The 15,329-nt window shown below is 42.1% G+C and overlaps 1 protein-coding gene across 1 annotated transcript in view; it reads left to right on the forward strand.

Annotated features, from left to right (window-relative positions):
• The window catches only part of DOCK11 (dedicator of cytokinesis 11), a 193,657-nt gene that overhangs the window by 51,799 nt on the left and 126,529 nt on the right, over positions 1-15,329 (forward strand). The window contains exons 2-6 of the mRNA XM_043974522.1: positions 4,751-4,867; positions 4,964-5,053; positions 5,524-5,606; positions 8,100-8,169; positions 10,073-10,168. Coding sequence (XP_043830457.1) covers positions 4,751-4,867; positions 4,964-5,053; positions 5,524-5,606; positions 8,100-8,169; positions 10,073-10,168 — 456 coding nt within the window. The remainder of the gene's footprint in view (positions 1-4,750; positions 4,868-4,963; positions 5,054-5,523; positions 5,607-8,099; positions 8,170-10,072; positions 10,169-15,329) is intronic.

Below are 15,329 nucleotides of genomic sequence, written 5' to 3' on the forward strand. Positions count from 1 at the left end.
ATCTCTTGTTTGGTCATAAACTGTTCTCCTTTCCAAAGATCTGATAGGTAGACTATTCCTTTCTCTCCTAATTTACCTATGGTATCACCTCTTATGTCTAAATCGTGTATCCATTTTGACCTTATTTTAGTATAAGGTGTAAGATGTTGGTCTATGCCTAGTTTCTGCCATACTATCTTCCAGTTTTCCCAGCAGTTTTTGTCAAATACTGAGTTCCTATCCCAGAAGCTGGAGTCTTTGGGTTTATGCTCATCATTTCTTACAGCACAATAGTATTCCATTGCATTCATATACCACAACTTGTCCAGCCATTCCCCAATTGATGGGCATCCCCTCAACTTCCAATTTCTTGCCACCACGTACAGAGCAGCTATAAATATTTTTGTCCATGTGGGTCCCTCTCCCCTTTCCATGATCTCTTTGGGCAATACATTTTAAAGTAGTAATTTACTTGGACTTTTCTTTTTTCAAGTGAAGGATAACTATATGAGAAAATGAAACGTCGTTTAGTTGGGCATGATGTTATTTTCCATAGTTACTTGAAGCAGATGGTGTCGGGAAGTCTTTGGGAAGTGATCCTTAGGCAGTCAGTCAATAAACATTTGTTTAAGCATCATTATGCACCAGGCATTGTGAATACCCCCCCCCCCCAAAAGGGCAAAAGACTTTCCTTTTTCACAAGGAGCAACCAGGGTGATGTCTTCTGAAGAAGTAGATTGCTCATTGGTCTGTGGGGCAAGATTTTTCACCTCTTTTAAAAAATTATTGATATCTTTTGTTTTCATATCACTTTCATATCTGAATATATCTCTGCTTTTTCCCTTATTCAAGGAGCCATTTCATAAAAATGAATAAAAAAGAAAAAATAAGTTCAAAATAATAATAATAATAATTTGTTGTTGTTTGGTCGACTCTTTGTGACCCCATTTGGGGTCTTCTTGGTAAAGATACTGGAGTGCTTTATCATTTCCTTCTCCAGCTCATTTTACAGATGAAGAAACTGAGGCAAGCAGGATGAAATGACTTGCCCAAGGTCACATAGATAGAAAGTGTCTGAGGCTGTATTTGAATTCAGTTCTTCCTGACTCCAGGCCTGGTGCTCTTATCCACTGAACCACTTAGCTGGCCATATATAATAATAATAATAAAAAAGTTAACATTTTTATCATATTTAGTATGTGCCAGGCACTGTGCTAAGTGCTTTACAGTTATTATCTTATTTGATCCTTGTGACAACCCTGGAAGGAGAATACAATTATGATTCCCATTTTACAGATGAGGAACCATTATACTGAGAGATACATGAACTGTGCCGCCTCTCTTTTCAGGAAGATGGCTGTTGTTGATGACTCTTCCTGACTTCAGACCTCATACTGTATCCATTGCGCCACCTAGCTGCCCCCAGGGAGATGGTAGCCATCACTAAAACAAGACGCAGTGTTTGGATTGATAGAAGCCATTTTCATTTCACTGACACATTCTGCTTCCCTCAGTTCTGTTCTGTGAAAATATGTTGAGAGGAAGAAGGGCTGGGATCACAGAATCATAGATCTAGAGCTAGAAAGAACGTCAGAGATCATCTGTTCCATCTCACCTCCCTTTTTATGTATGAGGAACAGAGGCCCAGACAGGTTCAATAGTTGGCCCACCCAATAAGTGACAGAGCTGGCATTTGAATCTAGGGCTCTTGGCTCTCTAATTCCAACATTCATTCCATTGTACCATGACTAGCTTGAAGGACTGTGCCTTAATAGAGATGGAAAATTAGTTTCTTCTTTAGTTATTGTGAAATTCCCAAGCCCAATATTCTTCTGAATTTGAGTTTGTAGATGCTCATTTGTTCAGGCGAGGTGATGGTGGTAGTTGTGTGTGTGGGAGGGGAAAGGTATAATTCTTTTTTGTTGTTGTTGTTGTTTGTTTTGGCAAGGCAATGAGGGTTAAGTGACTTGCCCAGGGTCACACAGCTAGTGTCAAGTGTCTAAGGCCAGATTTGAACTCAGGTCATCCTGAATCCAGGGCCTGTGCTTTATCCACTTCGCCACCTAGCTGCCCCAGGGGTGTTATTCTTGTGATCTGTACCTTATTTGGATAAATTGCTGTTAACAAGCTTGCTGTCTTTGGAGATACAAATCCATACTTTGACAACTGAAATGAGGACTTATTGGTGCCTTTTGGCATCTTTTGAACTAACTCCCACTGGTTCTGTAAATATTAACTAAACCCACTGGTTAGAATGGTTTTTCTCCCTAATTTATAAAAGAGCCTTTGAGAAGCTTCAAACATAGGGCTCGTCTCATCCTGTCAGAATTTTCCATATTCTTCCCTCCAAATGAAACTTTCCCTGATTTCCCCAAAGAGCACAGAGCTCTTTCTCCTGGCTTTTTCTGAGCATGTGGCCCCTCCCACTCTGAGCTATTACAGAATTCTGATTCTCTAAAGAAGCTTCTTTGAAGGGGGGAGGGAGACCGCTTGGAGCCTCGAATCTTCTTGGGGATGGGGGCTGCAGGGCAGGGCAGGAAGGACAGGCATTTTGGGACTTTTCTCTTCCTTGCTCCTCCAGAGCTCCAGGGCAGGCCTTCTTTGGAGGGAAGCCTCTCGTGAGCCTCCCAGTTGGGCATCATCTATCTTGCCCCCAATTCCCCAGACTTCCCCGTCTGTCTGATCTCTTTCTTGCCCTCTTCATTTTTTAAAATCTTGTGTGCAGGTTTCATCAGGTCTGTAGAATGAAACCTACTCGAGGACAGGGAGTGACAGGCCCACGTGTAGTAGAGGCCCAGCACATTTTTGTGAGATTGAAATAATTTAACTGAATCAAGCTGAATTGAATGATTGACTGCAAAGAAGGGGACAAGCATTTCTAGAGCACCTAGTATGTGCTAAGCACTTTACAAATATTATCTTGTTTAGTCCGGTCCTCACAAAAATCTGCAGGGTAGGTACTGTTATTACCTCCATTTTACAGATGAAGAAACCAAGATAAAGAGGTGTTATATGACTTTCCCAAGGTCACACGGCTAGGAAGTACCTGAGGCCTATGTTCCCAGGGCTCTGTGTGCTGTGCCACCACTCAGTTGCTTTTAGGCATTATTATCTCAGATTGACACCTGAGGAAACTGAGGCAAACAGAGGTGAAGTTACTTGCCCAGAGTCACACAGCTAGTAAGTGTCCAAAGTTGGATCTGAACTCAGATCTTTCTGACTCTAGCCCCAGAGTTCTGTGAACAATGATGTCCTGTTCCCCAATACCACTTTTCCCACAACTGAATGAGTGAATGAATGAAGTCTTTGGGCTGATTGTAGACTATTTAAATGTTTTGTTCTAAAAGGATGATATATTTGAACATTTGGGGAATTTCTATACCTTTGATTTAATCAGTGGAGGGAACTCCATCTACCCATGTAGATTGACAGTTCATTGACAAGTCTTAGGCTAGCTTCCTGGACTGAGAGGTGACTTGTCCAAGGTGTAAGGAATTCAGCAAATCTCTGAAGTCAGAGTAGGGCCAATAGGAACTGCTGGATGACCTTTTGCTTGCTGCTGGCCATCAGCAGGGATTTAGAATCTACTATTTACCAGTTACCAAGACTTCCCCCTAATATGAGGAGGCACTCAACTTTGAACCACACACACCTCAGGTCTGAGCTCCCTGCTCCCTGCCCCCAGTGCTTCGTCCCATTTGACCCAGAGAAAGACACTATAAAACCCCATCTGCTTCACCCATTGGGTGCTTAACTCCAGTATCCCAGAAGTTGGCCCTGTGTCCATACCCCTCCGTGAAGCCGTCTTACTTTATTCTTGCTCTGCCTGCTCCCGTATTCTGGCTCTTCTTGCTCCACCTCTCAGCCATGCCAGCCCAGGTTTGGGGTCTCAGCAGCTACACCTATCACCCAAGCGAAGCCTTGGCTTAGGGGAAGTCCATGTAGATCTCTAAGTATGGCTCTCCCTCCCATACTCTCCCTCCTTCTCGAAGGGTTGCAGGACCCTCAGCATGTGACCCTTGAGTTGCTGAACCTTACTGAACCTGTAAATGCGGTCACACAGCTAGCATGTGCCAGAGATTAGACTTGAACGCGACAAGGCTTCCTGACCCTAAAGCTGACCCCATGCTGGCTATGAAGTGCCACATTTGAGTTTTAGTGCATCCTCAAGCGTTTTTAAGAGTAAAAGCCACTTAAATACATTTTCAAATTGATCATTATTTTAGTTATTCATTTTTCTCTACCATTATTTGGAGCAACAGATCTAAGCTTGACTCTGATTGAGCCCAGAGGACTGAAAAGAATAGAACAGGGAGAGAAGGGTAAATCTATTCCAAGCTCAAAGCCAGAGGCTCTAGATATCTGCTCCAGCTCTTTCTCTTTGTGCATTCCTTGGAGATGGGGAGTGAGGCTTCTGGGTGTCGTTAGCGTGAGATTTCAGTGGAACCCTAGACATCCTGTTGGCTATTTGTCAGCTAATAAACTTCCAAATGGAGCTCAATAGATCCCAGGCCCTGGAGGCCTCACACAGATAAACAGAGGCAGTATTGTTACTTTAAGCAAGAGAAGGGTGGTGGGGTTTTTTTTGGGGGGGGGGGGGGGAGATGGCGCTTAATGCTTTTATGAAAATGTTGCCAGGAAGTATTTTAGGAGAAAGAATGATTCCTTCACTTATGATACCATTGGCAGGAAATTTCTCTTATTTTAAGTATGGTTATTTTGCAGTTATATCAGTGTGATTTCATTGTGTGTTCCTTTTTTCCCCACAAAGGAGAAAGCCAAAGTTGTTGAACCCCTGGACTATGAGAATGTTGTTACCCAAAGGAAGGCCCAGATTTACAGTGACCCTCTCCGAGACCTGCTCATGTTCCCTATGGAAGACCTGTCTGTGAGTAGGGAAGCCTTGAAATGACGCTCTGATGCTCGCCCAAACCCCAGGGGCTTGGCCAAGCCAGGGTCAGCAAGACTTGTCTCCTCCTCTTAGGTGTCGGTGATAGCGCGGCAGCGAAGAACAGTTGAGTCCACAGTTCCAGAAGATGCTGAAAGGAAGGCTCAGAGCCTCTTTGTCAAAGAGGTAGGGGCCACATGACTTCCCAGCTCCTGTTGACACATTCAGTGTGCTTTTCTCTTCTCTTCTTGTTGTTGTGATTTTGAATAGGAGAGCCAGTCTTCTACCCAGCCAAGCCAGGAGCTTCTTGTTCACTGAATGCAGCACGAAGCAGAAATGTAGTTGCAATAATGCCAGTTACCTGTACGGTGGCACTGCCAGGCTTTCCCTCCTCCTGAGCTCCTTGTTGACTTCAGGGCCCCAGGCAGGGAGAAGCCGAGAGCTTGCGTTTTATACAGGCCTCTTACCGGGCTCTTCTAAAAAATTGTTTATTATCAAAGACACCTGATCAAAAGGGGAGGGGGGAGGTTCCTTGAGAAACACAGGTGACAGAATTGTCTTTTACAATCCAAAGCCCAGACTGTCTTTGTCTTTGGAAATAATTATTTACGTTTACTTTTCTGTGCCCCAGACTAACGGTTTCAGTCTGCTTGCAGTGTATTAGGACATACAGCTCAGACTGGCACGTGGTCAACTACAAGTATGAGGATTTCTCTGGAGACTTTCGAATGTTGCCCTGGTAAGTTGAGCAATCAGCAGAAATCATCCAACAGAAAGGGGAACTTTTTGACTCCATTATAGTTTTAAACTAACTGAGGCCCCTTTGCATTAGCAACGGCTGTCCTTGTATATATAATAAAGAGAATGCCATAAAGATCATCAAAACCCATAAGCACTCAGTGTGGCTGGCAGAGATGGTGTCCTGCCCCCAGGGAGGCAGGGAGAGGTGTGGAGACAGTGATGGGCTCTGCCCTGGGTGCCTTAAGCTGCTATTCCTACAGGTACCTAAGGGCAGAGCAGGCCCAGCTCATGACCCATCTAGACCCAAAGGGCAGGGATAACTGTTCTTCGCTGGTGCTCAGTGTGACTTGGCTTGGAGAGCTCTGTCCAGTCTTTCACTGCTCCTTCCATGCTGTCACTTGCCCTTCTCTTTTTCATCTTCTCATCTCATTTTTGTTCCTTTTTCTTTTGGATCAAGCTCCACTTGAGATGGGATTTCTTAGAACCTTCCATGAGTTTGCTATTTGGCTAAGAGTTCCAAGAAGATCATCTCCTGTCCAGTCATTCATCTACCACCACACTTTTACAGGCTGGTGGATGGCAATTTCAAAGGGTGCCCATTTTTAGCTAATTGTTTCAGATCTTTGAGAAACTCCTGGTCCCACAGAAAAACTGAAAACACGGCTGAAATCACTGTACCTTTTTGTAAGAAGAGAAAGCTCACGTTTTTAAAACTCCTTGTGATTTATAAAATGCTCTCCCTCCCAATGGAGGACCTTGGCTCTGCTGACATGAGGTGCTTTCATTGCACTATAACCTACAACACAAGCCATCATTATGCATTGTCACATGATTTTTTTTGTCAAACAAAACAAAGTGAGAAGAGGCTTTTCCTAATAATTATTCATTTTATCTATTTTTATGGTTGCAAAAAATCAAAATATCTTCAAAGGAAGAAGAAATAATACCTTGTATTTAAATGGGGCCTTTAATTTAAAGAGAACAAAACATTGCATCTATTATATTGTATCTTCTTAGGAAGAATATGGTTAGCAGAGGCAGTGGATGGAATCCCAGCCCCCTTCTCTAAAACTTCTACAAGAACCATAACATTTACATCTGTCTTCTTTGGTCTTTGAAGAAGATTTATAATCGGAAGGAATTCTTCCTTCTGTCCACGATTTGTTTTTCCTCCTAAGGACTTTCTTTGGCTCCGTTAACAGCTAAAACATGCTTCACAGTAACTCTTGAATGAAACCCTAAAGTTAACTCTTTCTATACCCTGGAGAGTAAGCTTCCCCCTGCTCACCCCTGTTGCTGATACAGCACTATTAAGCTTTGGGCATTTTTACATGTTTTCCCCAAATTTCCTCACAATTATTGTCCGGTAAGTAGAGTAGGCATTGTTCTCTCCTTGACAAATGAGGATGTTGACTCAGAGACGTTAAGTGAGTTGCCTAAGGTTGCACAGCCAGGAAATCATAAAATAGGAACTCAAATCCAGGTTTTCTGACTCCTCCTAGTCTGTTGAACTTTTCATTCGTGCAGTTGCTATGTTCCTTGTCTTTGTATTGAGTGTGGGAAGGGCTATTTGTGAGGTAGGGGAAAGAGCATTGGGCCCAGCACATTAAGGAGACCTGAGTTTTAATCCCGTTCCTTTGACGGAAAGCGCCTGACTAGAGTCATCTCTTGTACCTGCCCCAGCCAGATGGCAGAAGGACCAGTGGCTCAGGGGCAGAGTACTTGAGCTTCATTCCTACTTCTGACCCCAGTAATAAGAATAGTGTGCATTTAGACAGTGCTTTACATATGTTCTCTCACTTTATCCTCACAACATCCTTGGAAGATATCCTCATTTTACAGATGAGGAAATTGAGGAAAGCAGAGGTCAAATGACATGTTAGGGTCACATATCTAGGAAGTGTCTGAGGTTGCATCTGAACTCTGGTCTTCCTGACTCCAGGTCCAACACACTGTCTACTCCACAGTGTAGCTACTTGGGCAGGTCACTTTACCTCCATGGACCTCAGTAGTCTTGTCCTATGAAAGGAAGGGGTTGAACTAGATAGTCTCTGAGGTCCTTTCCAGTCCTTAATCTCTGATGTTTTGATTTGTTAGCACAGGGGAAAATCTGAGAAAGGGATAAGCCAGCCCCCTAACTCCACCACCATTCCTTCATCCAGTCTGGGCCTGCTAACTGCAAGGTCCCATTAGTGAGGTGCTCTTCTTTCAGGGCCTGCTGTTCTTTCGCCCCAGAGCATCCTCTCCAGGGTTAAGGGACTGGAGGCTGTAGGGACATGAGACAGATTGATGCTTTGAGGGCTGGACGTTATAACCCCTCTCCAAGCATAGCTGTACGTAGGGTGGCCAGTCGTCTCTGTCTTGCCCTTGCCACCCTCCCCATTTCCATGGTTCATAGCGTCATGCATAGGAAGGTGAGAGAAGATCCCATTTATCTAGAAGCTTTCTCTATGTGCTGTTTGGTTTCTAAGAAGATTTCATTGTTTTTCAGCAAATCCTTGAGACCAGAAAAAATTCCCAGTCACGTATTTGAGATTGATGAGGACTGTGAAAAGGACGAGGTAAGGGCAAAGACAATAGCATTGGCCTTGTGTTCTGCTATGTCTAATGAAAGGCATTTTCAGTGAACTCCTTGAAAATTCAATTCAACAAACATTGATTAAGCACATGCTCAGTGCAAGGCGCTAGACAAAAATGAAAGCGGCTGTTCTCAAGGAGCTGCATTATCTGGGGGGTGTGCAGCCCATCCACGGGTACGTCAGTACAGGGTAATTGGAGGGGGGAGTTTACCAACACTGGAGAAGGCCCCATGGAGGAGGAGACACCTGAACTTGAATAAGAATTTTGGGGGCAGACATACATTCTGAGCATGGGGGACAGCTCGCAAAGAGACAAAAGCTACGTTGCAGAGTACAGCAACTTTGGCTGGAATTTTGAGTGCATGAAAGGGCATAATCTGAAGTGTCTGGAAAGGCAGCTTTAAATGCCACATTGAGAAGGTGATAGAACAAGGGAAGCACTGAAGACTCTTGGGTTGGGGGTGACATGGAAGCTATGTGGAGGATGTTTTGAAGAAGGGGAGACTGGAACTCAGTAGACAGATGAGGAAGAGTCCAGTTGAGAGGTGAGGAAGATCTGAACTAAAGTCGTTGTCATGTAACTGGACAGAAGCAGACCGATAAAGAGAGCGGTAGTAGAATTGACAAAATCTGGCAGCTTATTGGATATGGAGGTAAGAGGTAAAGGAGTATGAAATCCCAAATGACTCCAGTGTTGTGGACCTTAGTGACTAAAGGCAGTGCTACTGCTGCCCTCAACAGAAATAGGGACATTTGGAAGAGGGTGGAAAAAGAATGTTTTGGACGTTTTGATTTTGAGATGCTGATGGACAACTTGGTGAAACGCAGAACATAACTGGTCATATGTGACTGGAGTTAGGCAAGAGATTAAGGTTGGATTAGGGAGTCCTCAGCATAAAGGTGCTAATTGAATCTGTTAGAGCAGATGATATTATCAAAGTGGGGAAAATCAGAGTGGGGGGGAGGAGAGAGAGAGAGGGAGAGAGGGAGGAAGAGGAGGACCCAGGACAGCGTAATGGTCATCCATGCCTTTAGGATAATAGGGGAGAGAAAAGAATCTGTCCGCAGTATCAACAAACCTTAAAACACCATATAAATGGACATTACTATCCATCATCTTCTTTGTCACTAGTCATTCTGCAAAGGCTAGAGGAGACTCTGACTTAGATTTCTCCGTGGCTAGGTTTCCAATCAGTCAAGGTTTTTAAAGTGCAAAACACTGCTGGGAAATAAATCTCTGGTTAGGATGCAGAACTAATGGGGAAGATGAAAGGGACCAAGTATTTATAGGTACCTACTATGTGCTATTACCTTATTTGATCCTCCCTACAACCTTGGGAGGTAGGTACCATTATTATCTGTCCTCAATTAACAGATGAAGAAACAGAAGCAGACAGAAGTGTAAATGATTTGCCTTACTAGTCGTGTCCGAGGTTGGATTTGAACTCATACCTCCCTGATTCTAGACCCAGAGCACTAGCCACAGCACTGCCTCGCTGATGATACTGACTCCCCTAGAGTAGAACATACATTTTATTTACTTTTTTCTGGACATAAGAATGCCTGTGCTGAACCATCCACACCTCAGGCCAGTCTCTTTGTTGCCAAGTGCCACATAAGTAGCTTCGGCTTTTTCCCTTCCAAGTTGCACAAAATGAAAGGCTCATACATCTGGAACTGTATTGCCATGACATTTAGAAGTACTGATTATTGGGCTGTTGGCGAATCCTCGGCTTCCTCCATTGGTGTGTGGGCACAAAGCCCGGCTCCACATGTAAACTGGAAGATGTGAAACACGATGGGGCCTTACAAAGGGTTTTATATGTTGAGAATGTCCAGCAGATGTATTTCGTGAATGGCTTACTGGGAATTTTGTTGGTTTCAGGACTCATCTTCATTGTGCTCTCAGAAGGGTGGAATGATTAAACAGGGCTGGTTGTTTAAAGCCAACGTGAATAGTACCATCACTGTTACCATGAAGGTAAGAACTTGTCATGTCCTATCTGCAGGTAGAATTAGCACCTCCTTTTGCATTGCCTTTGGTGGGATGTCTGAAGCACTGATTCCGAGGGTGCCATCTTCTTTCCTCAACACGAGGGTCCTGGTCAGTAGATGGTATTTTAAGATTATGGACATAAGCATAAATGGAAGAGAGCAGCTTGTTAATGGCAATTAGCTTCTACCCTCTGAGTCGGTTCATTAAAAGGGAAAATGACAGTTAAACGAAGAGAGGAAACTCTGAGAAAAAGGACGTTGAAGATTCTTATGCTAAGGAATAAATTTAATGAAATAAACATGTACATAAGGATGAAGCAGTACATGAAAATTGTCACTTGACACACTAAGGGCCAGAGTAGTTTAGAGGAAAAAGAGAACTTTTGTCTGTGATGGTCAGAGAAAGCTTAATGGATTTTTAAAGGAGGGTCCAGTTTCCATGGGTGCTGGAGGTCATTCATGGCAGAAGAAATAGCTTCAATCTGCATTCTCCATCAGCTCTCTTTCTGCAGGTGGATAGTAGGTTTCATCATGAATCCTTTGGATATATGGTTGGTCATTGTGTCTATCAGATTCCTGAAGTTGTTCAGAATTGTTTGTCTTCATATTATCATTTTATTACATAAATTGTTCTCCTGGTTCTGCTCATTTCACTTTGCATCAGATCACATAAGTCTTTCCAGGTTTCTCTGAAACCATCCCCTTCATCATTTCTTACTGTGCTGTAAAATTCCATCTCTTATGTATACCATAATTTGTTTGTGAGATAATGTTTGTAAAGCAGACCTTAAAGGCCTATAGAAATGCTCACTATTATTCTCCTGCAGCTGTTCACCAAACATACAGGTCAGAAAAATTGTCAGTTCAGAGAAAGTTGCTGTTTTATGCATTGGTGTCAGTAGATGGTGGTTCCATGGCCTTTCATCTTCCTTCTTTGCCTCCACATCTTGAAAACATACATACATACACAAAGGGACAAACATCCACACTCCAGGTGCACCCTACTTAAAGCAAATCCAATATATGCCAATTCAGATTTCTAAAAACAATTCAGTTTGGTTCTTAATTCATAGAAGAATTCACTCTAGAATTCTTTTACGTGGTGAGCTCCCTTGGTGTGTTTAAAATGTAATCTGTTCTCAGACAGCTCTTTTGAGCCATTCCTACCTAGCCCTCTGTCTAGGCCCTTCACCACAGCTATGAGACTTCCAAGGGGTTTCACAAGCAAACCAGGCTGATCAGCTGAGCAGAAAGCGGTAGACCCTTTACCAGGATGTATTTTCACTCAGGAATTAGGTGTGAAACATTTAGGACAGGAGCAGAGAAGAGTAGGAGAAACGGAGCCTCTCTAGGAAGTCAGAGTGCAGGGGCACATTTCTCGAGTCCTTTCACATTTTTCTTTAGCAGAGAGATCAACTCATATTTAATAATTACACAGTCAGTGACAATTTTAGGCAGGAACCTAGACCGAGCTCATACCTAGAGATCACTGCAATGGTTCCCTTGAGTCCGCAACCTCTTGATTCTCACAGTGAGCTCAAGAATTTGTGACTTCCCTCATAAGCTGTCTGTTTGGTCAGATCTGTTCTCCACTGCCCTCTGAGGCACACACAAGGCTCCCTGGAACCTTGCTTTTGAGCCATGCTTACTGTTCCCTCCTCTCTGCCAGATCTACCCAACTAGCATTAGCCAGCTTCTTCTAGCTCCAATTCATTTGCATTCATTTGCAGCCCCCAGGTCCGATGCCTTTCAGCAAACACAACTCAGCAGTAGCACAGTGACACACGCACCATTTGCTCCAAGTCTTTAATTTCATTCCACCAGCATGCGGCAGGCACCCTGGGGATACAAAGAAGGCTCATGTATTCCAGAGAGTCATTTGCAACATGAGCCTTCTGCTAAGGTGTGGAGGGGTGAGGTCCACATTGTCAATGAAGGGAGCACCTCTTTTGAAATAACTCACCCTGTACCCTGTACCCTGAGCTGAGCTGAGCTGACAAAAGCCCTGCAGGGAAGGAGGGCGTGGGGGGGAACAGTTCCTCTACTTGGCTCCCAGGGATCTTAGGAAGTTCAAATGATGATAATATATGTAAAGTGCTGTCGAAATGTGAACTGTACTGAACTTGGGCGAAGCCATGGCTTCCCAGGTCTGTTTCTTCTGCTATAAAAAGAGGAGTTTGGGCCCTACCATCTCTAAAGCCCTTTCCAGCTCTAACATTCTGTGGAAAGGGAAGCCCATCCGTTGGCACTTTAATTTGCCTTCACAATGCCCAGTTGGGTTGGAAGATCTGGACGTGTTTTATGTGCAGTTAATTGTTGGTGATTCAGGGGGTGGTTTACCCAGTTTATGTTTAATAGCCATAAATCCAAACAGGAGCATGCACTTAGGAAGACAAAGTCGTTCTGACTCCTGGCCTAGCACCCTATCCACTACCTAGCTGCCCTAAAAATAAGTTAATAGTTTTTAAATATTTCTGGATAAAATTTATTTTCTTTATCACCAGTCTAATAAAACTCAAACTGAGCCAGAAACTGTAGCTAATGTTTAATAGCCATAAACATACATGAGTTTATTAGAAATTTTACTGTTTTAAAGGATGTATAGCATGCAATTTACAAATAATAAACAATATACAATAACCTGTATCAGAAATTCCATATAGCCAGTTGATTGTCAAAGAATGCTTTTGTTGATTTTTGCTGAACACTTGAATTCATAGCTAACCTGTGGTTGTGAGTCAGCCATTATTTGATAATGACATTGCATCCCAGTTTATTGTCATTAAAGCTCATACAGGATCTTCTGTTAAACTCTTTCTCCTCATCGTACAAATTATATTCATTAAACTGAAAGCTCTTCCAGTGTTAGCACTTCTGACTGTAATAGCCCTAATTATCTTGTTGGTCTTTTGTTTTGTCACAGGGATTGGAACATGGTTTGATTTACATTATTATCAACAAAATCCTGAAAATTGTATAAATCAATTTCATGTTTTAAAATTTCACTTAAATGATATATTTTTTCCACCAAATGTACATAGTAAAGTTCTTCACATGGTCAAGTAGAAGGTTCTATTAAGTCATAATAATTTAAAATATTTTCTTTAGTGTTTTTGTCCAATAAGAGATATAAATTCATGTGTCAAATTATATTTTCAAGTAATATATTCTTAGGAAGATCATATCATTCTTTGTGTGTGAAATGACATGTTTTTAAACTTCTGAATTAATCAGATTTTCAACTTGAGATTCATTCTTTCTAGTGCCGATCTTTCAATTGTCCAAAGCTTTTATGGTGTGTTGGATTATTATTTTTTAGTCATGCAAAACATTTCCATATTAGTCATGTTGTGAAGGAAAACATAGACAAACTCAAGAAAAATAAAGAAAGTGAAAAAATATGCTTCGACCTGTATTCAGGCACCAACAGTTTTTTCTCTGGGAATAGATAACATTTTTCATCATAAGTCCCTCAGAGTTGTCTTGAATTGTATTGCTGAGAATAGCTATGTCATTCACAGCTGATCATCTTACAATATTGCTGTTACTTTGTACATAGTACATTTCACTTTGCATCAGCTCATGTAAATCTTTGCAGGTTTTTCTGAGAGCATCCTACTCAGCATTTCTTATAGCATAACAGTATTCCATCATAATTACATATCACAGTTTGTTCACCCATTCTCCAATTGATGAGTATCCTCTCAATTTCCAATTCTTTGCTACCAGAAAAAGCTGCTATCAATATTTTTGTACATATAGGCCTTTTCCTTTTTGTTTTTTATCTCTTCTTAGATACAAACCTAGTAGTGGTATTGCTAGGTCAAAGGGTATGCATGGTTTTCTAGCCCTTTGGGCATAGTTCCAAATTGTTCTACAGAATGGTTGAATCAGTTCACAACTCCACCAGCAGTTCATTTAATATCTCATTTTCCCCACATCCCCTCCAATATTTGTCATTTTCCCCTTCTGTTGTATTAGCCAATATAACAGGTATGAGGTAATACCCCTGAATTATTTTGTTGGGTTTTTTGTTTGTTTGTTTGTTTGATTGATTTTGTGGGACAATGAGGGTTAAGTGACTTGCCTAGGGTCACATAGCTAGTAAGTGTCGAGTGTCTGAGGTCATATCTGAACTCTGGTCCTCCTGAATCCAGGGCTGGTATTTTATCCACTGCACCACCTAGCTGCCCCCTTTCCCCCCCCCTCCCCGAATTATTTTGATTTGTATCTTTCCAATCAATTGTGAGTTAGAGTGTTTTTTTCATATGGCTATAGATAGCTTTGATTACTTTATCTGAAAACTGTTCGTATCTTTTGATCATTTATCAGTTGGGGAATGACTCTTATTTTTTATAAATTTGACTCAGTTCTCTATATGTTGGAGAAATGAGGTCTTTATCAGACAAACTTGTTTCAAAAAGTTTTTTACAGTTACTATTGCTAACTGTATTTCCTCCCATCCTATCCTGCCCCCGTTGATTCTATTCTCTCTCCCTTTTCCCTGTCCCTCCTTGAAAGTGTTTTGCTTATGACTACCTTTTCCTCCAGTCTGCCCGCCCATCTATCACTCTCCCTTCTTTTATCCCCTTCCCCTCCTACTTTCCTACAGCCTAAGATAGATTTCTATACCCAATTGAGAGTGTATGTTATTCCCTCTGAGCCAATTCTGATGAGATTAAAGTTCACTCACTAGCCAATTCTGATGAAATTAAAGTTCACTCACTCCCCCTCATCTTCCCTTTCCCTCCACTTTAAAAGCTTTTTCTTGCCACTTTTATGTGAGATAATTTACCCCATTCTACCTCTCCCTTTCCCTTTCTCCCAGTGTATTTCTCTTTCACCTCTTAATTTTAATTTATGTTGGATTATTTTTAAGCATTTTCACAATGTTTGTTGATGTTGACTGCAATGCAGTTGAAAGTCATCAAAATTCTTTAAGAGTGTCAATCGTTACAGCAAGGTTTTATAAGAAATTGATGTTAGATAACATGTTTGCCAAACCAGAATAAGGAGAATGAGAAAAATGTGTCTCTAATGTAGGACATTGCCAGCAGTAGCAGTGAAACTATGTGCTGCTCACCTCAGTCCCAGCAATCAGCCAGTCTTAATCATTTCAATTTCAAATTCTTTAGCTACAGTTTCTG

This window comes from Dromiciops gliroides, chromosome X, assembly GCF_019393635.1.
Source record: "Dromiciops gliroides isolate mDroGli1 chromosome X, mDroGli1.pri, whole genome shotgun sequence".
In the NCBI taxonomy this organism is placed as follows: domain Eukaryota; kingdom Metazoa; phylum Chordata; class Mammalia; order Microbiotheria; family Microbiotheriidae; genus Dromiciops; species Dromiciops gliroides.